A 23,935-nucleotide genomic window follows, 5' to 3' on the forward strand; every position below is an offset into this window, starting at 1 on the left:
CATTTCATTTAAGGTACCAGCTTTCATGTGCAAGCACAAGAAAATGAGAAGGAAGAAAACCATTCAAACTCATCGCCAGGGCTGAAAAGCAAAATGAGCAAGGAGACATTTTGAGACAAAACATGAACAACAAGGGATGTCAACAAACTCACTTTTGGAAAGGAAGGAAGGAGGGAAGGAGAGAAGAAAGAAAGAAGCAAGCGAGGGAAGGAGGAAAGGGAGGGAGGGAAGGAAGAAAGAGAGAAAGAGAGAAGCAAGCGGGGGAAGGAAGGAAGGAAGGAAGGAAGGAGGGGAGGAAGAAGGAAAGGAAGGAGGAAGCAAGAAAGAGAGAGAGAGAAAGAAAGAGAGAGAAGCAAGCGAGGGAAGGAAGGAAGGAAGAAAGGAGGGGAGGAAGAAGGGAAGAAAGAGAGAGAGAGAGAGAAAGAGAGGGAGGGAAGCGAGGGAAGGAAGGGAGGAAGGAGCAAAGAAAGAAAGAAAGAAAACTTCGGGCAGGCCGAACCTAGGCGTGTTTTTTTCCGTCGGGAGCAGATCCCTTGAACTTTAATGGGGCTTCCTCCGGGCCGACGGGGGTCACGTTCTTGCCGAAGTCCGCCATGGGCAGCTGGGCGCCGCGCTCTCCAAGCGCCGCGCCCGGCTCCTTCCGGAGCAGGAAAGCCCCGCCGAGCGGGGATCCCCTCCTCGCCTCGCCGCCCCTGGGCGGGCTGGAGCGCGGCCCTGCCCCTCGCGTCTCCTCCCCCGGCCCTGCCCAGCTGCCCTCCTCCTCTCCCGTCCCCTGGGCTCGGCGGAGGCTGGCCGGAGTCCGGCGGCTGCGAGCAGAGCGCACCATGCAGAAGGCGGCGGGCCGGCCGAAGGAGCGCCTCTACAAGCTGCTGGTCATCGGCGACCTGGGCGTGGGCAAGACCAGCATCATCAAGCGCTACGTCCACCAGAACTTCTCGCCCCACTACCGGGCCACCATCGGCGTGGACTTCGCCCTCAAGGTGCTCACCTGGGACCCGGAGACGGTGGTCCGGCTCCAGCTCTGGGACATCGCCGGTGAGGGCTGCGGGGGAGAAGCCCAGGAGGGGATCCCGGCCCGAAAGACGCCGGGCGGGGTGGAGGATCTAGCTTGGCTGGGGAGAAAGATGAGAGGGGGCGAGGGGGAGTCGCAAGAAAGGATTTTTAGCGGGAGAAGTGCATGCATGCGCTTTATTGCATGATGTTGAGATTAATTATTGTCAAGAGTGTTATTTAGGATACTGTTTTATTTTTATTTCACGTTATCTATAGTGAAATAGATAAAGTGGCCTTTCTCACCAGTGGGGACCCAAAGCAGCTTACAGCTTTCTCTTCTCCTCTGTTTTATCTTCACAACAACCCTGTGAGGTAGGTTAGGCTGAGCATGTGTAACTGGTCCAAGGTCACCCAGCGAGCTTCTGCAGGGGAGTGGGGATTCGAACTCAAGGCTCCTAGATCTTAGTGCAGCACAGGGGTGGCCAAACTGTGCCTCGGGAGCCAGATGTGGCTCTTTCACAGGTATTATGTGGTTCTTGAAGCCCCCACCAGCCTGTCAGCTGACTTGGAAAAGGCATTTTTAAATCACTTCTCCAAGCCAGCCAGTGGCTTGGAGAATGCATTAAAAGTTGCTTTCTTTCCCCTTCCCCCATTTATCTTCCTTCCTTCCTTCCTTCCTTCCTTCCTTCCTTCCTTCCTTCCTTCCTTCCTTCCTTCCTTCCTTCCTTCCTTCCTTCCTTCCTTCCTTCCTTCCTTCCTTCCTTCCTTCCTCCCTCCCTCCCTTCCTTCCTCCCTCCCTCCCTCCCGGCTCTCAAACATCTGACATTTATTCTATGTGGCTCTTATGTTAAGAAAGTTTGGCCACCCCTAGTCCAGTACTTTAACCACTACTTCTGAATGAATAGACCCAGAGAAACCATCTTCTGAACAGAGATATGGATCTCTTTCTCTCTCCCCGCCCCCCCTCTCTCTCTCACACACACACATCATCTGCCCTTGCTTCAAGGAATTGAGAGTGGGGTGCATAATTATCTCCTCCATGTTATCCTAACAACAAACCTGTGAGGTAGGTGAGCCAGCCAGGAGGGACTGGTGGAGCCAGCAACCAGGCTGGGGGAGATTTGAATCTGGGTCTTCCAGATCCTAGCCTGGCAGTCTAACCTCTAGGCCACAGTGGGAGAGAACTGTCTCCCTTATGATAGTGCTTTCTAAACATCAGGTAGGACCGAGGCGAAGGCAGACTGCACGTGTGGTCTCCCTGCAATCGCTCAAGTCCTATCAGAGAATCCAGAAGAAGGTGAATGACTCCGTGGAGGCGACAGCTAAGGAGCTGTGGGCCTAATCAAAGTTAATCATTTCCAGATTTCAGACGCTCTTTCGTAGGCAAGTGTGCAAACTTGGGAGCGGTATTTGGCCAATGCAGAAGACACTTCATCCATCTGACAAAAACTGAATCTCAGCCCATTTTTTTCTTCTTGATTGCATTTTGACTCTACCCTTCCTCCAAAAAGCCTGGGGTGATACACAGGGCCTTTGCTCTTCCATTTGATCTGCACAACAATCTTGTGAACATATGGACATATGAAGCTGCCTTATACTGAATCAGACCCTCGGTCCATCAAAGTCAGTATTGTCTTCTCAGACTGGCAGCGGCTCTCCAGGGTCTCAAGCTGAGGTTTTTCACACCTATTTGCCTGGACCCTTTTTTGGAGATGCCAGGGATTGAACCTGGGACCTTCTGCTTCCCAAGCAGATGCTCTACCACTGAGCCACCGTCCTTTCCCAAGCAGATGCTCTACCACTGAGCCAACTGGAGAGCCAGTTTGGTGTAGTGGTTAAATGTGCGGACTCTTATCTGGGAGAACCGGGTTTGATTCCCTGCTCCTCCACTTGCACCTGCTGGCATGGCCTTGGGTCAGCCAGAGCTCTGGCAGAGGTTGTCCTTGAAAGGGCAGCTACTGTGAGAGCCCTCTCCAGCCCCACCCACCTCACAGGGTGTCTGTTGTGGGGAAGGGAGATAAAGGAGATTGTGAGCCGCTCTGAGATTCTTCGAAGTGGAGGGCGGGATATAAATCCAATATCTTCTTCTTCTTCGTCGTCTTCTTCTTCTTTCCCTTGTGCAGGAACGTACTTGCGAGCTTTTATGGTGGGGGGCGGAATTTGAACTTTGCTCTCCCTAGGCCTCCTCCAGGGCTCTGCTGCACTGCTTGCCAGCCTCCACGTGGAATCTGGGGATCCCCTGGAATTACAAATCATCTTCAGACTTCAGAGATCAGTTCCTCTGGAGAAAATGGATGCTTTGGGGGCGGGGGTGGTGGTGGACTCGATGGCTTTATACCCCACTGAGATTCCTGTCCTTCCAGAGCTCCATCCCCAAATCTCTAGCAGTTTCCCTATCTGGATCTGGCAATCCTACCTCTCCATCCCCTGTTGGTAGCCAGGAGATACCTGGCAACTCTACTTAACTTGAAAGTAAGACTCCATGAACTTGGTGGAATGCGCATCTGAGAAAAAAAAAGATGCATCGAGTTGGGCTGCACATTAATAAGGTATCCCAAGGCTCTTTGCTGTTACACTTGGAGAGTTGCAATCAAGTGTGACTTACTCCCCTGTAAATGTAGCTGGCAATTGGCACTGGGAACAAACATTGTCAAAGTTTTGTTGATGGAGCTCAATGAGATTTGGAAATGCTCAGCCGTGGCTGTGCCATGCCCTTTTCTTTGCTAAAACGTTAGTGAAATGAAGGTTGTGATCCAGCCCCCGTGAAATCCTTCCTTTGGATTCAGTGGAAGAGATTTAAGGATGGATTCTCTGCTCACTCGTTGGGGTTTTAAAAATCTGTACGTTTCGCGGGTTTGGGTGAAAAGTTTTGCCTTAATTGTTGCAATTCCAAAATAGCTCTCCCAAGGATTATACCGTTAAATTAACAAAAAAGAAGGGAGTAATAAGAGTGTTATGAAAGCATTCGGAGAATTAAGAAGGAAGAGGGTGTCTTCAAGTTTAAACTAGTTGAGCAGATGAAGAAATCTCTTTCATTGAAATAAGTTCAGGTGGGCGGCTGTGTCGGCCTGAAGCAGCAGAACAAACCTTGAGTTCAGTGACACCTTTAAGACTAACAAAGTTTTATCCAATATAAACTCGAATAATACTTTATTGGTCTTAAAAGGTCTCACCAAATGCAAACTTTTGTTTTATTGAAATTAGTGTTTTATTTTAGTAATCTCCCAGGGACAGTGACCTATCTGTGTGATCTCTTGCAAAATACAACACCTTGTAAACACAAAGCACAACATAGTGTCCTCTCATCTCAAGAAGTTCCAGAGAAGTTTCTTCGATATATATATTTCCACTACTTTGGAGAGCCAGTTTGGTGTAGTGGTTAAGTGTGCGGACTCTTATTGGGAGAACCGGGCTTGATTCCCCACTCCTCCACTTGCACCTGTTGGAATGGCCTTGGGTCAGCCATAGCTCTGGCAGAGGTTGTCCTTGAAAGGGCAGCTGCTGTGAGAGCCCTCTCCAGCCCCACCCACCTCACAGGGTATCTGTTGTGGGGGAGGAAGGTAAAGGAGATTGTGAGCTGCTCTGAGACTCTTTGGAGTGTAGGGCTGGATATAAATCCAATATCTTCATCTACCTCACAGGGTGTCTGTTGTGGGGGAGGAAGGTAAAGGAGATTGTGAGCCGCTCTGAGACTCTTTGGAGTGGAGGGCAGGATATAAATCCAATATCTTCATCTACCTCACAGGGTGTCTGTTGTGGGGGAGGAAGGTAAAGGAGATTGTGAGCCGCTCTGAGACTCTTCAGAGTGGAAGGCGGGATATAAATCCAATATCTTCATCTACCTCACAGGGTGTTTGTTGTGGGGGAGGAAGGTAAAGGAGATTGTGAGCCGCTCTGAGACTCTTTGGAGTGGAGGGCGGGATATAAATCCAATATCTTCATCTACCTCACAGGGTGTCTGTTGTGGGGGAGAAAGGTAAAGGAGATTGTGAGCCACTCTGAGACTCTTCGGAGTGGAGGGTGGGATATAAATTCAATATCTTTATCTACCTCACAGGGTGTCTGTTGTGGGGGAGGAAGGGAAAGGAGATTATGAGCCACTCTGAGACTCTTCGGAGTGGAAGGCGGGATATAAATCCAATATCTTCTTCTTTAAAAGGCAGCATCATAAGACAACCCCCCCACCCCCAATACAGAAACGCCAAGCATCCTTGTGTCAAAGATAGCTTCAGACTGTGGGCATTGTAAGTTTAATTCCTCCCCGCCCCGATGAAAACGATTTTCATGTAGGAAATAATCATGCAACCAACATTGTAGATGTACGTATTTTGCAGCAAACATTTTCATGGACGTATGTTGATAGCAGGAGTGTCGTGTTCTTGCAAGGGTATGCTGTCCATGTTGGAAGCTCGGAATGGATGAAAAACATAAGTAGAATATAGAACAAAGTTTGGATCCTGTGGCACCTTGAAGACCAGCAAAGTTTAATTCTGGGTATAAGCTTTTGTGTTCACATAGAAAGAAATTATTTCTGGTGCTATTGGACTCTCACTTTGTTCTATCAAAAGCCAGAGGTAGTTTTTTTATTTATTTAGGATTTATATCCCGCCCTTCCCACGAAGTGGCTCAGGGCGGCTTACAATGGAGTCAATGGAGCAAGCTCAGAATATGTAATTGGGATTCAGACTGACCAATAATTCTTTCCCAAGCTCAGCTTTTCAAGGGATCTCCTCTGAAGTTATGGAAGGATTTTAAAAAAAGTGTTTCCTGTCTTCACTTCCTGTTCCCCCTTTTATAACAATTCAATTGAGTCAGTTTGGTGTAGTGGTTAACTGTGCGGACTCTTATCTGGGAGAACCGGCTTTGATTCCCCACTCCTCCTCTTGCAGCTGCTGGCCTTGGATCAGCCATAGCTCTCATAGGAGTTGTACTTGAAAGGGCAGCTGCTGTAAGAGCTCTCTCAGCCCCACCCACCTCACAGGGTGTTTGTTGTTGGGGAGGAAGGTAAAGAAGATTGTGAGCTGCTGTGAGACTCTTTGGAGTGGAGGGCGGGATATAAATCCAATGTCTTCATCTACCTCACAGGGTGTCTGTTGTGGGGGAGGAAGGTAAAGGAGATTGTGAGCCACTCTGAGATTCTTCGGAGTGGAGGGCGGGATATAAATCCAATGTCTTCATCTACCTCACAGGGTGTCTGTTGTGGGGGAGGAAGGTAAAGGAGATTGTGAGCCACTCTGAGACTCTTAGGAGTGGAGGGCAGGATATAAATCCAATGTCTTCATCTACCTCACAGGGTGTCTGTTGTGGGGGAGGAAGGTAAAGGAGATTGTGAGTCGCTCTGAGACTCTTTGGAGTGGAGGGCAGGATATAAATCCAATATCTTCTTCTTCTTTTAAGGAGGGACTCCCATACTTCATCATTTCTGCTATATCTGAAATGCCTTTAGTGACTTTTAGAAAGAGTAAGCCACTTTTCTGATGTCCATAAGACAACCGAGCCTTGTCACTGTGTCTACATCATTCCTTGAAGCAGTTGGTTTGATAGCAGAGATCTCCTCTGAAGGGCTTTGCTCGCTTCCATTGTGTAACGTTTTGGACACTGTGCTCAGTATGTCACATGTTTCTGCGAAAACTCAAGTTGCTTGAAAGTATTCACTAACTTTCCAGACATCATAGTGTTTAGGTATACAGCCAAGAAGTTTTAAACGCATGCCTGAGCATGTAAAGTATGAAGAAGCAGACATGGAAGTTATGCTTGTAGGCATGCCAAAACTGCCTTATACTAAAACAAAGTTTGAGTCCATTGGCACCTTTTAAGACCAACAAAGTTTTATTTTACAGTTTAAGCTTCCATGTACAGATTCAGATGTGAAACAGAATTTGCTCAATCCTTTACTTATTGTGGGTGGGGTGATTGTCATTTAGAGCAGCGGTCCCCAACCTTTTTGGCACCAGGGACCAATTTTGTGGAAGACAATTTTTCCATGGACCGGGGGAGTAGGGTGATGGTTTCAGGATGATACAATTGTGCACTTTATTTCTATCAGTTGGGTGTGGTAGTTAAATGCGCGGTCTCTTATCTGGGAGAACCGGGTTTGATTCCCCAGTCCTCCACTTGCAGCTGCTGGAATGGCCTTAGGTTAGCCATAGCTCTTGTAGGAGCTGTCCTTTAAAGGGCAGCTTTTTGGGAGAAATCTCTTAGCCCCACCCACCTCACGGGGTGTCTGTTGTGGGGGAGGAAGATAAAGAAAATTGTGAGCCGCTCTGAGACTCTAAAATTCGGAGTGGAGGGCAGGATATAAATCCAGTGTTGTCGTCTTCTTCTTCTGACTACATTGTAATATATAATGAAATAATTAATAAAACTCACGACTCGATTGCTAAGAGGCCACAGACCAAGGGGGTTGGGGACCCTTGATTTAGATATTTACACCCCATTTTTCTCTCTGATGGGTTCTGAAGGCAGCTTGCAATGCAGTTCTTTTACATTTTATACTCACCACAACCCTGTGTTATAGATTGAGCTTAAAGTGACTGGCCCAAGATCACCCAACAAGCTGTGAGAACAGGGTTGCCAATCCCCAGGTGGAGGCAGGGTCATCAGAAAGCGGGGGGTGGGGCGAGGGAAATGTCTGCTGGGCACTCCATTATTCCCTATGGAGATTCCCATAGGGTATAATGAAGAATTGATCTGCGGTTATCTGGGGCTCTGAGAGGGCTATTTTTTTGAGGCAGAGGCACCAAATTTTCAGCATAGTATCTGGTGCCTGCCCTCAAAACAGCCTCCAAGTTTCAAAAGGATTGGATCAGCAGGGTCCAGTTCTATCAGCCCCCAAAGATGTCCCTATCCTTCATTATTTCCAATGGAGGGAAGGCATTTAAAAGGTATGCAGTCTCTATAAATGTGGTGGTGGCCAGTACTCCCTTTGGAGTTCAGTTATGCTTGTCATAACCTTGCTCCTGGCCCCAAACTCTCCTGGCTCTACCCCCAAACTCTCCTGGCTCCACCCCCAAAGTCTCTTGGCTCCACCCCGAAAGTCCCCAGATATTTCTTGAATTGGACTTGGCAACCCTATGGGGAATAGTATTGCCAGCTCCAAGTTGGGAAATATCTGGTGACTTTGGGGGTGGAGCCTACAAAGTGGGGTTGTGGGAAGGGACTTCAAAGGAGGTATAATGCCATAGAACCTACCTCACAAAGTGGCCATTTTCTCCAGATGAACTGATCTCTGTCACCTGAAGGTCAACCCCTCTACCTGGGGGTTGGCAACTCCATATGAGAGCCAGCTTGGTGTGGTGGACTCAAATTTGGAGAACTGGGCTTGATTCCCCACTCCTTCTTCACATGAGGCCCGCTGTGTGACCTTGGGCCAGTCACAGTTCTGTCAGAACTCTCTCAGTCCCACTTGCCTCACACGGTGTCTGTTGGGAGGTGATCGTCAGGAGCTTTGTGACACATGAGGCCTGCTGGTGACCTTGGGTCAGTCAATTCTCTCAGAACTCTCTCAGCCCCCTTTGCTTCACAAGGTAACTGTTGTGGGAGAGGAAGGGAAGACAATTGTAAGCCACTGTTAGACACATGAGGCCTGCTGGGTGACCAGCCAGTCACAGTTCTTTCAGAACTCTCTCAGCCCCACCTGCCTCATAAAGTGACTGTTGTGGGAAGTGGAAGGGAAAGCGATTGTAAGCTACTTTGAGACTCCTTAAGGTAGAGAAAAGCTGGGATTTAAAAACCAACTCTTCTTCAAGCTTCCGTGGCAGGCAGTGTTCCCTCTAAGCTGAGTTAGTGTGAGCTAGCTTACAGTTGCTTAGCCTTTGGCTCACCCATTTTTGTCTTAGCTCACGAAAAATGGCCCCAGAGCAAACTAATTTATGCAGTAGCTCACAACTTTAATGCTAGTAGCTCACAAAGTAGAAGTTTTGCTCACAAGACTCCACAGCTTAGAGAGAACATTGGTGGCAGGGTGGAGATTCACTCCTGAACTTCCCCTAACCTATTCTGAGACCTTAACCACTACACCACACTGCTTACCCATTCAGCTGTAGCTATCAGCTGCATGTTGAAATCTATAATCAAAGTGCATCCTAAAATATGTACTTGGTACAGCATCAGCTGCTGTTTCTATGGGTCGCGAGAAGAAAAGACAGACGTTGTTTTCTTCTTTTCCCAATAATCTTTGTTGTAGCATTGGCGCTAAACTCTAAATCTTATAAAAATGGCATTTTTCTCTAGAGTTACATAAAAAAAAAACCCCAAGAAGACAAAGGAAATAGAATTCCTAACATACTTCTGGACTTAAGGGATTTTCGATGCTTGCAGTGTGTGTTTGGCAAAGGCTGGCCAGTGGAGCCCGGCACATACCTCCTGTTTGGCAGTTAATTTTAGCAACCTGGTGGAATGAACTGTCTTGCGGTTGATCAGTGCAGGCTTTGCCCCCTTTCCCCTGCTAGAGGGAGAGACGTCTCCTTACAGAACCAGGTAATGTCGAAAGCCCAGATTTGTGCATTGGGACATTTATTTATATCTTGCTTTTCTACGCATTGGGGCCAATGGTGGTTTAGTGCGCCATTCTCTCCTCCTTTATTCTTTCATAACAACGACCATGTCAGGTAGGCCAGGTCAGCAGTTTATGACAGCCCAAAGTCACCCAGGAAACTCTCATAGTAAAAGTGGGGATTCTAACCCAGGTCTCCCAGTATCCTAGCCCAGCCCTGTTAAGGACATAAGAGAAGTCATATTGGGTCAGGCCAATGGTCCATCCAGTTCAACACTCGTTGTCACACAATGGACCAAATCCTAGTGCCCTCAGGAGGTCCACTAGTGGGGCCAGAACTCCAGAAGCCCTCCATTGGTTATCCAGCTTGGTGTAGAAATCTGAGAGAACTGGGTTTGATTCCCCACTCCTCCACTTGCAGCTGCTGGAATGGCCTTGGGTCAGCCATAGCTCTCATAGAGGTTGTCCTTGAAAGGGCAGATTCTCTGAAAGCTCTCAGCCCCACCAACCTCACAGGGTGTCTGTTGTGGGGGAAGAAGACAAAGGAGATTTTAAGCCACTCTGAGTCTCTGATTCAGAGAGAAGGGCGGGGTATAAATCTGCAGTCGTCGTTGTTGTCTTTTTCTTTTTCTTTTTCTTCTTCACTGTTGCTCCACCAAGGGCCAAGAATACAGAGTATCACTGTTCCTCTGTCCTCTGCGCCAGGCTTTCTCTCATGCTAACATTACTCCTGCTGTAACTTAGGTGATAGGGTTGCCAGCCTCCAGGCAGTAGCTGGAGATCTGGGATTACAACTGTTCTCCAGAGATCAGTTCCCCTGGAGAAAATGGCTGCTTTGGATGGGGAACTCTGTGGCATTGTACCTCATTGAAGTCCCTCTCTTCCCCAAACCTTACTGTCCTCACACTATACCCCTAACGTCTCCCAAGTTTTCTCAACTCAGAGCTGGCAACCTTAGTTATCTGGGAGACCCACTGTAGTCTACTCCAGAATGTCAGGGTATTATATAAAGAGGGACTTCAGTTACCTTCATAGTGGTTCCATGCTCTCCACTAATACTTAAGTGGCGGTCATCCTCTCTGACCTCCATTCCCACATGAGCGCTAAAATTGCGGGAATATTTCCTACCGGATAAGATTACTGAATATAAACTAAGTAAGGTAGATGCAGAGTGGTAAAGCTGCAGTACTGCAGTCCTAAACTCTGCTCACGACCTGAGTTCAATCCCGGTGGAAGCTGGGTTCAGGTAGCCGGCTCAAGGTTGACTCCACCTTCCATCCTTCTGAGGTCGGTAAAATGAGTACCCAGCTTGCTGGGGGGAAAGCGTAGATGATTGGGCAAGGCAATGGCAAACCACCCCGTAAAAAGTCTGCTGTGAAAACGTCATGATGTGACATCACCCCAGAGTCGGAAACGACTGGTGCTTGCACAGGGGACTACTTTTACCTTTTAAAGGCAGATACTCAGACTCATTCGTACCTATGCCAAAAGTGGGAACCTTTCCTTTCCATGGAACCCATCTTGTTTCAAGACAGTGACACAAGAGTATCTCTCATTAGCGGCTTTTCACTAACCTTCCGTCTGCTAAAAGTTTAATTGCGTTGTAAGCATGAATCCCAAGTGAACATTATGTGCTTAACTTTTACTGTTACATTCATTGTAATTTTGGAATTCTGAATAAAGATCTTATCATTTAAAAAAAAAGAAAAAGAATGCGTAGGATGGTAACTCTCCTTCATGCTGCGTTAGATTTCTTTTCCCCAAACCATAACTTTGCAATAAGCACAATTAATTGTCGTCGAGGGGAAATGGAGCGAAATGCAGTTGTCTGAGTCGATCAGAAGAGAAGCGTTATGAGAGTGTTCCTGAGAGGGGATGGACAGTATGCAAAGGCAGAGTGCCTGGCTTTTAAAACCAACCTTTTGACTCGTGCATGGAAATGTTCCATGCCAAATCATGCGCTGTGGGATCGTATGATGTAGCTTTTAGGCTGACCGCTGGAAGATTTGGAAGTAATTCTTAAAAAAAAAAAAAAAACAGCAGTGGATTTTAATGAGCCTCAGAATCTCTGAGATATTCCACAGGGCAGGGAGAATTTCAGAACTGTGTCTGCATCAGCAGAGTCCTCTTAAACCCAAGTGGATATGCCCACTTCCAAGTAGGTCAGACAACTTCTTAGAAGGCCTCCCGGGCAGGGCTTTTTTGGTAGCAGGAACTCCTTTGCATATCAGGCCACACCCCGCTGATGTAGCCAATCCTCCTGGAGCTTTCAGTAGGCCCTGTACGAAGAGCCCGTTAAGCCCTTCGAGGATTGGATACATATGAAGGGTGTGGCCTAAAATGCAAAGAAGTTTCTGCTGCAAAAAAAGCCCTGGAGTTAACACAATTTTATACTGGGGTACAATCTGCTGACCATTTAGGATAGCATTTTGCTACGATCAGGAATTTATTTTTTTTTTATAGCAGGAACTCCTTTTGCGTATTAGGCCACACACCCCTGATGTAGCCAGTCCTCTTGGAGCTTACAGTAGGCCCTGTACATAAGAACATAAGAGAAGCCATGTTGGATCAGGCCAATGGCCCATCCAGTCCAACACTGTGTCACACAGTGGCCAAAAAACCCAAGTGCCGTCAGGAGGCCCACCAGTGGGACTAAAAGCCCTCCCACTGTGCCCCCCCCCCAAAGCTCTGTAAGCTCCAGGAGGATTGGCTACATCAGGGGTGTGTGGCCTAATGTGCAAAGGAGCTCCTGCTACAAAAAATGGGCATATGGTTGGTCAGGGCTTTTTTGTAGCACGAACTCATATTAGGCCATGCCCCCCTGATGTAGCCAGTCCTACAAGAGCTTACAGTAGGCCCTGTAAGAAGAGCCCTGTAAGCTCCAGGAGGATTGGCTACATCATTGGGGTGTGGCTAGGGTTGCCAATCCCCAGGTGGGGGCAGGGGATCCCCCATTTGGAGGCCCTCCCCCCACTTCAGGGTCATCAGAAAGCGGGGGGGGGGAGGGAGATCTCTGCTGGGCACTCATTCCCTATGAGACCGATTCCCATAGGGAATAATGGATAATTGATCAATGGGTATATGGGACTGGGGGGGTATTTTTTTAGATAGAGGTACATGGTGTCTGATGCCTCTCCTGAGACTCTCCAAGTTTCAAAACGTTTGGACCATGGGATCCAATTCTTTGAGCTCCCAAAGAAGGTGCCCCTATCCTTCATTGTTTCCAAGGAGAGAAGACATTTAAAAGGTGTGCAGTCCCTTTAAATGTGATGGCCAGAACTCCCTTTGGAGTTTAATTATGCTTGTCACAACCTTTCTCCTGGCTCCACCCCCAGTGTCTCCTGGCTCCACCCCCAAAGTCCCCAGATATTTCTTGAATTGGACTTGGTAACCTTAGGTGTGGCCTAATATTCAAAGGAGTTCCTGCTACGAAAAAACCCCCTCCTTCCCAGCCATATGCGTGAAGGGCATGATACGAATCTCTCTTTGTCAGCACTCACCTTGAGAGAAAGAAAACAAGAATGAAAAAGCAAAAGAAAATTGCCCCATCTCTTTTAAAATGGGGGGGGGGGGGGAGATTGGCCCCAGAGGAGAGGAGAATGTCTCTTATCAGTGGTGATGATATCGCTGTCCTAATCGAGCTCCTGTTAAGAGTTGCCCAACTGCAGCGCTCTGATAACAATCAAAACAGAAGCTGAGGGGATAATCAAGTTTAAGCAGCCACCTCAGACCCGGGCCTCAGTGCTGGGAAAACAGCTCTGGGGAAACAGGCAGGGATACGGTTTCTGTTATTGGCAATGAATAATCCAGTTTGAGGGCAAGGACATAAGGGGAGGGGGGGGGTGGTAAGACGTCTGTGTCACTTCAGGCAGTTTGGTGTAATGGTAAAGAGCGTGGATCTGGGAGGCAGGACTGGATCATAAGAACATAAGAGAAGCCATGTTGGATCAGGCCAATGGCCCATTCAATCCAACACTTTGTTTCACACAGTGGCCAATATATATGTGTGTGTACATACATATATATACACACACACACATATACATACTTATACACATATATATATACACACACACATACATACATACATATACACACAAATACACACACACACATATATATACTGTGGCTAATAGCCACTGATGGACCTCTGCTCCATATTTTTATCCAATCCCCTCTTAAAGCTGGCTATGCTTGTAATGGATTGACATGTTTTTTTAGGGGGAGACAAAATTAAAAAAATGATGCCCCCTTATGGGTCCATTTTATGTTATGGGCCCATAGAATACAATGGACTCCATACCCAATTTGGCGCCCCCCCCCCCCGTGTCGGCGCCCAGGGCAAGCACCCCCCTCTGCCTCCCCTAGATCTGACCCTGCTTGGAGAAGAAGAAGAAGAATTGCAGATTTATACCCCGCCCTTTTCCCTGAATCAGAGACTCAGAATCGCTTGCAATCTCCTATGTCTTCTCCCCCCACAGCAGACACCCTGTGAGGTGGGTGGGGCTGAGAGGGCTCTCACAGCAGCTGCCCTTTGAAGGACAACCTCTGCAAGAGCTATGGCTAACCCAAGGCCATTCCTGCAGCTGCAAGTGGAGGAGTGGGGAATCAAACCTGCTTCTCCCAGATAAGAGTCTGTACACTTAACCACTACACCAAACTGGCTCTCTGTTTGATTCCCAAACTGGTCCATGTTTGATTCCCCACTCCTCCGCATAAGCTGTTGAGTGACCTTGGGTGAGTCACACATTCTCTCAAAGGTGTGCTCTTAAGAGAAGTTCTCTCAGAGTGCTTTCAACCCCATCTACTTCACAGGCAGCGTTCCCTCTATGCTGTGTTAGTTTGAGCTAGCTCACAGATTTTTAGCCTCCAGCTCACACATTTTTGCCTTCGCTCAGGAAGGATGACCCCAGAGCAGTGTTCCCTCTGAGCTGAGTTAGTGTGAGCTAGCTCACAGATTTTAGACTCCAGCTCACACTTTTTTGTCTTAGGTCAGGAAGGGTGGCGCCAGAGCATGCTAATTTGTGCAGTAGCTCACAACTTCAATGCCAGTAGTGCACAAAGTTAGAATTTTTGCTCACAAGACTCTGCAGCTTAGAGGGAACATTGCTCACAGGGTGTCTGTTGTGGGGAGAGGAAAGGAAAGGAGATTGACTGTAAACTGCTCTGAGATTCTGAGTGAAGGGCAGGGTATAAATCCAGTCTCCTCCTCATCCTCGTCTTTATCATTGTGTTTTGATAAAACACTGGAAATAGGGTTGCCAGCCTCTAGAACAATAGAGAAAATGGCTGCTTTGGAAGGTGGACTTTATGGCATTTAGACCCCATTGAAGTCCCTCTCTTCCCCTAACCCCGCCATCCTCAGACTCCACCCCCCCCCACCCCAGATCTTCTGATATTTCCCAACCTGGCAACCTTACCTGGAAGTGATGTAAGGTAGCTCTAGGAATCACTAGAAACTTGATACTGACCACAGAGATTCTGGCAATTCCTAGTCACCACAGGGAGTCCGTGTTTTCCACAGAAACGACCTAGCAGCACAGATGATGCCATCATATTGTTTTTTAATTGTCAGATTTCAGCTGCTCAACAGGGTCAGCCCTGGTTAATATTTGATGGGAGTCAGGAAGTCCAGGGTTGCTATGCAAAGGCAGGCAACGACAGACCACCTCTGAATGTCTCTTGCCCAGAGAAACCTACGGGGTCACCATATGTCAGCTGTGACTTCATGGCACTTTCTACTACCACCGACTCCTACTCAGAAGTCCCATCGTCTTGAGAGGTGTGTCAGGACCTTCTTAGTGGTAGCCTTAAGACTGTAGAATGTTCTCTCTCCCCCTCTCTCTAAATGCACTGTTTGGCTTTGGTCTTGTTAAGGTTTGGAACCATTCCCCCCCGCCCCCAAAGAGCATTTGGATGGGGCTGATAGTATTGGAGCCTTTTTGGTTTTAGACTTTGTTTGCTGTGCTTGGATCTTTTATTTTCAGATATCCATTTTTTTTAAACCACTTGGCTTCTTCATTGCGGCTTAGTTATTATCTCTGTGTGTTTGCTCTTTCTTGTTGGCTTGGGTGAGAGGCTGTAAAAGATCTGTTTTGTTTCAGAGTTTAAAAGCTCACTAATGCAGCTAGGTAGACAGAGGGGGATGGAGACGACCTTCTTACCCCAGAGCAAGGAGAAGAAGGAAGATGCAAAACCTACCATTGGCAACCTCCATGTGGTATTGTAACAAAAGGGGAAAAAACTGTATTAAAGTAACAACTGTTGATACAAGTCTTAGCTTGCTGCTCCATGTTTTGAAACAATTTATTATGCAACTGTGTGTAACTGTAATGTAACTGTGTGACCTTGAACATATATGAACATATGAAGCTGCCTTATACTGAATCAGACCCTCGGTCCATCAAAGTCAGTATTGTCTACTCAGACTGGCAGCGGCTCTCCAGGGTCTCAAGCTGAGGTTTTTCACACCTATTTTGCCTGGACCCTTTTAGTTGGAGATGCCGGGGATTGAACCTGGGACCCTCTGCTTACCAAGCAGATGCTCTACCACTGAGCCACCATCCCTCCCCTAAAAAAAATGCCCAATAACTAAACAAAGATGGTCAATTTTTCCTTTCTCCCCTCTTTAGGCTGTACCCCTCCTCCCCCAATCTCTATTTTCCAAACTGTAGCTGGCAGCCAACAAAAGTTAGTATAGTCAAAGCGATGGCATTCCCAGTAGTAATGTATGGCTGTGAGAGCTGGACCATAAGGAAAGCCGGGCGCAGAAGAATAGATGCTTTTGTGCTATGGTGCTGGAGAAGACTCTTGAGAGTCCCTTGGACTGCAAGAAGATCCAATCAGTCAGTCCTAAGGGAAATCAACCCTGACTGTTGAAATCAACCCTGACTTGAAGGTCAGGTGCTGAAGCTCAAATACTTTGGCCGCCAAATGAGAAGGGGGCACTCCCTGGAGAAGGCCCTGATGCTGGGAAAGACAGAAGGCAAAAGAAGAAGGGGACAGCAGAAGATGAGATGGCTGGACAGTGTTACTGATGTAACAAACACGAATTGGAGAAGACTTCGGAGGACGGTGGAAGACAGGAGGGCCTGGCGTGACTTTGCCCATGGGGTCGCAAAGAGTCGGACTCTTTGACTGAACAACAAAACTGGCAGCCCTAGCAGCTAGCCCTAGACTTCCCCCCTTCCCTCTCTTAATTCCTTTATTTCAGCTGACCGACAGCAACAGGGCTGCATATATATATATATATATATATATATATATATATATATATATATATATATATATATACCTGCAACCTGGTTTTGCAAAGGAGCATCTAGGGCAGGGATTGTGGAGTTATGAGGGCCAGATGTGAATAAATGAGATCTTGTCGGGCCGGGCCACGTGTGCCATAAAATGTAATGCCAGGTAGTAGAGATACAAATTTTATAAAGGACACAGACAAACATAAAACATACTTAAAACATTAGCACCCATTCATCTTAAAGGTTCCCCCGATATCTCTCTATCATGTGAACCAGGGAACTCGGCAAAGGAAACTCTGACTCTTCCTTCCTTCCCCAGGGGACCCTGGTGGGGGGAGCCTTAGCCAATAGAAGGAGGAGAGGCTTGACTCAGTAGCTGCGCTGTGCAATTGAGAGAGCCTGGCAAAGCAAGCTCTGCCTCCCCCCTTCCTCCCTAAGGGAGGAGTCTCAGCCAGTGGAGAAAATAGAGGCTGTGCTCTGTAACTCCTGCGCAATTGCAAAGCAAGCCGTGATGCAGAAGGAAGCAAGAGGGAGGGAGAAGGAAGCAGATGACAGTTGCTTGGGGGTCTGATAGGAGCCCTCTGGGGGCCTGAATTGGCCTCCAGGCCGCATGTTTGACACCCTTGATCTAGGGTTTCTGTTGCTAGAAGGTCAGAAAGAAGAAGGGTTACCAGACTCCAGGTAAACATGTGAAGCTACCTTATCCTGAATCAGAACCAAAAGGAAAGTATGCCTGGTGAGAGACTGATTTTTAAAAATTGTTGTGGACAGTTCCAGCACTAGGTAAAGGCGGTGATTCCCCTTGACGAAGCCTGCATGGCAAAATGCATGGGAACTTTGTACAATAAACAGTCTTCCAGAGCCAGTTTGGTGTAGTGGTTAAGAGCATGGGCTCTAATCTGGGAAAACCAAGTTTGATTCTCCACTCCTCCACATGCAGCTGCTGCTGGAAGTCCTTGGGTCAGTCACAAGTTTTCTCAGAGCTAATCATTCAAGAGCAATTCTCTTAGAGCTCTCTCAGCCACACCTACCTCACAAGGTGTCTGTTGCAGGGAGGGGAAGGGAAAGGAGATTGTAAGCCACTCTGAGATACCTTCGGGTAGTGAAGTGCAGGATATCAACCCAGTCTCCTCCTCTTCTTCTCCTCCTCCTCCTTCTCTTCCTCCTCCTCCAGAATAAAACACAACAGCCGGGGTGGGTGGGAGATAGAAAATCTAAAAAAATCAGCAATAATGTCTAATGACATAAAACCAGCAATAGGACAAAGTTAGAGTCCTGTGGCACCTTAAAGACTAACGAAATTTTATTTAGGGTGTGAGCTTTCATGTGCATGCACACTTCGCCAGCCAGAGAAGAGTGACTTACCAGTCCATCTACCTTATGTGTATGGACTGGTAAGTCATTCCACCTTAAATAAAACTTTGTTGGTCTTTAAGGTGCCACTGGACTCTAACTTCGAAGAACTTCCTGACCGTTAGAGTGGTTCCTCAGTGGAACAGGCTTCCTCGGGAGGTGGTGGGCTCTCCTTCCTTGGAGGTTTTTGAACAGAGGCTAGATGGCCATCTGACAGTAATGCAGATCCTGTGAATTTAGGGGGAGGTCTTTGTGAATTTCCTGCATTGTGCAGGGGGTTGGACTAGATGACCCTGGAGGTACCTTCCAACTCTATGATTCTGTGGGTCTTTGAGTGTCAAATATATTGAAGAAATTCAAAACTGAATGATTTACAAACGTGGGAGATAAAAAATTCAAATGTGTTTTGGTTCTGAGCAAGAATGTGGTGCCTCCTGGGATGAATTTTGGAGAGTTCCTCCAAGGCTAGGCTGAAACTTTTTTTTCCCCCCATTAGAGGCACATTGGCATAGAATGAGGTCTTCTCAACAAGGAAATGATTGAATAGCACATGACATGGCCACTCATCTGATTAGTCCATTGAGACAGATCATATGGCATCGTTACAGGAAACTGACCATAAGGGCTGGTTTTTCAAAATAACCTTCAGGTCTCTCTCTCTCTCCACCAGTACATATTTGCATTAGGTTTTATCAATGGATTGCAGTGTTGTATAAAAAGAGAAAGAATCCAAAACAGAAGTTGGCTTCTGGAGCTGGTGTATCATGTGGATGGCATTGGCCCCCTGTTACGTTGAGTCTCAGCTGGTTAAACAAAAGCTCAGTGTTACAAATCAGTGGTATTGTCATTGTAAGAGGACTCCTCGTGCTACAACTGTGTCCCTTTGGCCCACAGTGCTCTGGAAAGTGCAAGAAGGGAGCAGGAGAATTGGTGGTGACCCGAGTGTCACTTGGTGGATTTTAGATTCTTTGTTACCCCATTACCCCACCAGCCTAGTCTACTGTTTAGTTTCTGAAATGGAACTATAGCAGGGGTGGCCAAACTGCAGCTGGGGAGAAGAAGATATTGGATTTATATCCTGCCCTCCACTCCGAAGAGTCTCAGAGCGGCTCACAATCTCCTTTACCTTCCTCCCCCACAACAGACACCCTGTGAGGTGGGTGGGGCTGGAGAGGGCTCTCACAGAGCTGCCCTTTCAAGGACAACCTCTGCCAGAGCTACGACTGACCCAAGGCCATTCCAGCAGGTGCAAGTGGAGGAGAGGGGAATCAAACCCGGTTATCCCAGATAAGAGTTCGCACACTTAACCACTATACCAAACTGGCTCTCCAGAGCCACATGTGGCTCTTTTACACAGGCTGTGTGGCTCTCGAAGCCCCCACCGGCCCATAGGCTGGCTTGGAGAAGACATTTCTCTCTTCAAATCACCTTCCTGCTCTCTTCCTTCCTGCTTGCCTGCCTGCCTGCCTTGCAGCTCTCAGACATCTGACATTCATGTCTTCCGGCTCTCAAACATCTGGCATTTATTCTATGTGGCTCTTACATTAAGCATGTTCTCCCCCGAATTATAGTATGGGCCCTCTCCTAAGGCTGTGGGGGAAATTAAGGTTCCTTAAACCTTCTGTCCTTAACGATAAGGCTGCTAACCTCCAGGTGGTAGAGAGTAGAGTGCAATCTGAGAGAGGTCACTATAATGGATAACACAACAAAAAAAATGCAAGCTAGTGACCAATTTACTAAGAAGTATATTGAAATCAGTCCAAATGTCCAAAACATGTATATTCAAGTCCCAAAGTAGTGTGGTGACAAGCCAATCGATTAAGTACTTGTTTCTTTCCAGTCTTCATCAGACCTGGGACCAATATTGATTCAATTGTATGGATTTTTTTACACAATTTTCAAAAAAGAGGGACGCAGCAATTTCACCTCGGCTACAGCTAATGTTATTTAAATATTAGTTACGGCTACGTTTCTACTCTGATTCGGAGAGAACTTCTATATCAACTGCTCTCAGAATCCAATATGTCAAATTGGTCAGTATTTATTGAGAGAAAAATTAAGTCTATGGGCATTGATATAGATTCACTTTTTATGCTATCCCTAAAAGATGCATTCTTGAAACTTAAGCTTAGAATCTTGGATATCGAAATGCAAACATTATATAGCCTGGCCAACAAAACTCGCCCCCCCCCCCCCCGCTGAATTTTGAACTTCCTCTTTCTGTAGGGAAATTAGCATCATATTTCTCCTCTCTGCGAGCACCACAACAACGGTGTTCTTTCTCGTTAACAAGAAGCAATGCATTACCATCTGCTATTTTATTTGGCAGATTTAACAGGATTGATTACTCTGCCAGACATTGTCTTTGTAATCCCAAATGTATCGAAACTATCTCCCAGGTATTATTGAATTGTCCCCTTTATGATGATATTCGTTGTACATATTTGAAAGATATTTTAGCAGATATGTTGAGCTGTGCTGATTCAGGCAAAGTCTACAGACTTTTAAATGACACCTGCTCTGAGTTACGGTAACTTTAACGGTTGCCGAATTTCTTCAACAGGCCATGGAGATCCGACAGAGACTGGCTCTGGAGTGACCATATCTTATCTGTTTTATTCATTTAATTTTGTTAAACTTGAAATTACATATATTTTACTCATTTTATGTACATTAGCTCCCCTGCGTACTCTATTATCCAGGATTTTATATTACTTATATTGTTATTTGTACTGCTAAATCTGTTTTATGCCAATAAAGGCTTGTAAAAAAAAAATCACCACTTTAGAAGATGGACCCTGTGGCATTATACCCCACTGAAGTCCCTCCCATGTCCAAACCCCTCCCCCATAAGGCTCCACCCCCCCCCCTCAGATCCCCAGATATTTCCCAGTCCAGAACTGACAATCCTACTTAGTGAGGAGATCAGTAAACCGTTTCTTGTGACCAGCCTCAGAAGAGTGCTGAGTGGGTTGGTTTGTTTAGACTAGGGGTGGCAAACAAGCGGCCCAGGGGCTGAATCAGGCCCCCTGAGGTCTCCTATCAGGCTCTTGAGGAGCTGGCTGTTATCGCTTCCTCCTCCCTCTCTCTTTCGTCCTTCTGCATCACAGCTTGCTTTGCCAGGCTTGCTCAATCACACAGGAGCTACAGAGCAATTTTTCTATTTTCTCCTTGGCTGAGGCTCATCCCTTGGGGAAGAAGGGGGGAGGAATAGCTTGCTTTGCCAGGCTCTTTCAATCACACAGCAGAGCTACAGAGCCAACCCTCTCTTCCTTCTATTGGTTTAGGCTCCTCCCCCTCCTGGTCCCCTGGAAAAGGAAGGAAAGAGCCAGAACTTCCTTTGCTCAGTCCCCTGGATCACACAGGAGAGATACAAAGAAACCACCTTTAAGACCAATGAGGGCTAATGTTTTAAGCATATTTTAAGCTTTTAAATGTCTTTGTGTTTATCTGTGTCCTTTATAAAGTTTACATTTCTGCTACCTGACATTACATTTTATGACACAGATGGTCTGGCCTGACAAGGTCTCATTTATGTCAGATCCGGCCCTCATAACAAATGAGTTCAACACCCCTGGTTTAGAGATTTATACCCTACTTTTCTCCCCAGTGGGGACCTAGAGTAGTTTACAACATTCTTCTCCCATCATCCATTTTATCTTCACAACCACAACTCTTGGAGGTAGGTTAGGCTGAAAGAGTGTGACTGATCCAAGATCACCCAACAAACTTCTGTGGCAGAGTAGGGGGGGATCAGTCAATGGGTCTTCTAGATCTTTCCAGTTGACTGGGATTATACACCAAGCTCTCTGCAATCAAAGATTGACCCATTCTTTTTGTGGTATAGTTGTGTTTGGCTTTTCATGGCTGTTACTGCAAATGCAGGAAATACGCTGCTCGGACATGTTCCAAATGACCGCATCACAGCGCACACCTGGACCACAGTCTGCTCTTATTATTTATGTTTGCTTTCTTCTGTATCTCGGTTATGCTAACAGCATTTCCCTATGCTACTCTGCCAGTGCTTTGAAGAAGAAAAAACCCTTGACCAATAAAATTGATTTTAAGATGAGGTTTTGCCAAGTAATAGCTTTTTCAGTGATCCTTTGTGGAGTGGATATGTGTTCACAGCATGATGTGCTCGAGTGATCCAGCCTGGTCCGTTTTCTCGATAAACTATCATCTGTGCTCCTCGTTTTATTCTGTGTAACACCATTTTAGGTAGATTTTCCCCAGGCTGGGGAAAGTTCCATCCTGTTTCTGCAATATTTCCCCGTTTCATAGTACAGCATAGCTTCTTTTTCTTCTCTTAAATTAGTGGATAAGTAGGTAAGCCAAAATTTCAGCCTCCAGCTTTCAGGCAGGGAGGCTCTATCACCTCTTGGTTTGTCATGCATCTGGTCAGAATCAGAGAACCTACCTGTTGCCAGGTGTTCAGATCTATACAAATGAATTTGGATGCGTCCGCCTGCATGATTATATACTGCAGCCCCCCACCATCTGCCACTGTTGCCTCCATTTAAAAGGAACATGGATAAGGGGTGAGGGAATCTATTTGAAATCCTTTTGAGTTTTTGAATTGTGACTTTCTCCTTAGATGACTCAGTATGCCTTTGGTGTCTGCCCTTAAACCTAGCTTGCCTGGTCTTGGTATGGTTGGTCTCATTCAACCACAGTTTGATTTCCTTCATCATATTTAATTCATATTTATTTATATTTGTATGTGTCCCAATTTGACACTGTAACCACTACACCGTGCTGGATTGTTACTGATGTTGAAGGGTTGGAAGAGCAGTAGTTTGCTGCTGCGCCCACCCGTCTTGATTACTCCACCCCAACAGAAGGGACCAGGAAGTGGGATTAGAGTCAAGACACAGAGGAAGAAAAGACCAACCATGTAACTATGGATTTCACCCAGTTCGGCCAGTGGCTGGCTGAAAATCAGGCACAGTTGCTGTGGGAGATGACACAGAGGCAGTTGGAGTCTCAAGCCAAACTGTTACAGGCCCTTGAGGTAGCCCAGGCAGCCCAGAACTCTGGCATAGGGGCTGCAGGTGGTACTGGGTGCCTTGTGGAACCTGGGCGAGGTACGTGGGCTTCCACTGATGAAATTAGGGCCAAAAGATGAAGTGGAAGCCTTTCTAGAAACATTTGAACACTCTGCAAAGGCTACTTAATGGTCCAAGGAGCAGTGGTTTTCATCCTGGGCCTGTACCTCTTAGGCAAAGCCCAGGCTGCATTGAGAGGAGGAGGAGGAGGAGAAGAAGATGATGATGATATTGGATGCATACCCTGCCCTACACTCCAAATCTCAGAGTCTCAGAGCGGCTCACAATCTCCTTTACCTTCCTTCCACACAACAGACACCCTGTGAGGTGGGTGGGGCTGAGAGAGCTCTCCCAGAAGCTGCCCTTTCAAGGACAACCTCTGCCAGAGCTATGGCTGACCCAAGGCCATTCCAGCAGCTGCAAGTGGAGGAGTGGGGAATTAAACCCGGTTCTCCCAGATGAGAGTTTGTGCATTTAACCAAAATGGGAGATGCTGTGGATTATGAGAAGTTGAAGACTACCATCCTTGACCGCTATGAAGTCACCCCAGAGGCTTATGAACAAAAATTTCAAACCATGCCATACCAGCCGTCAAATCAGCCTCAAGCCCAAGTTGCCATGTTCAAAGACGTCAGTATCTGGTAACTCTAACCTCAGGCAGCATGTGGGAAGTGCATAATAAACCAAGTCATCCTGGAACAGTTGCAGATTTTACCCACCCAGGATTGACATTGGATTGCATGCTGAAAGCCCTCAGGGTTGAAGGAAGTGCCATACTGGTGGGAGAACGTCCTGGC

At 46.9% G+C, this 23,935-nt stretch overlaps 1 protein-coding gene across 1 annotated transcript in view; it reads left to right on the plus strand.

Annotated features, from left to right (window-relative positions):
- The first annotated feature begins 823 nt into the window (after positions 1-823).
- Positions 824-23,935, plus strand: part of RAB38 (RAB38, member RAS oncogene family) — a 43,573-nt gene continuing 20,461 nt past the window's right edge. The window contains exon 1 of the mRNA XM_060235195.1: positions 824-1,035. Within this exon, the coding sequence (XP_060091178.1) occupies positions 825-1,035 (211 nt within the window). The 5' untranslated portion in view covers position 824. The remainder of the gene's footprint in view (positions 1,036-23,935) is intronic.

The sequence above is a fragment of the Heteronotia binoei genome, chromosome 3 (assembly GCF_032191835.1).
Source record: "Heteronotia binoei isolate CCM8104 ecotype False Entrance Well chromosome 3, APGP_CSIRO_Hbin_v1, whole genome shotgun sequence".
Taxonomy (NCBI): domain Eukaryota; kingdom Metazoa; phylum Chordata; class Lepidosauria; order Squamata; family Gekkonidae; genus Heteronotia; species Heteronotia binoei.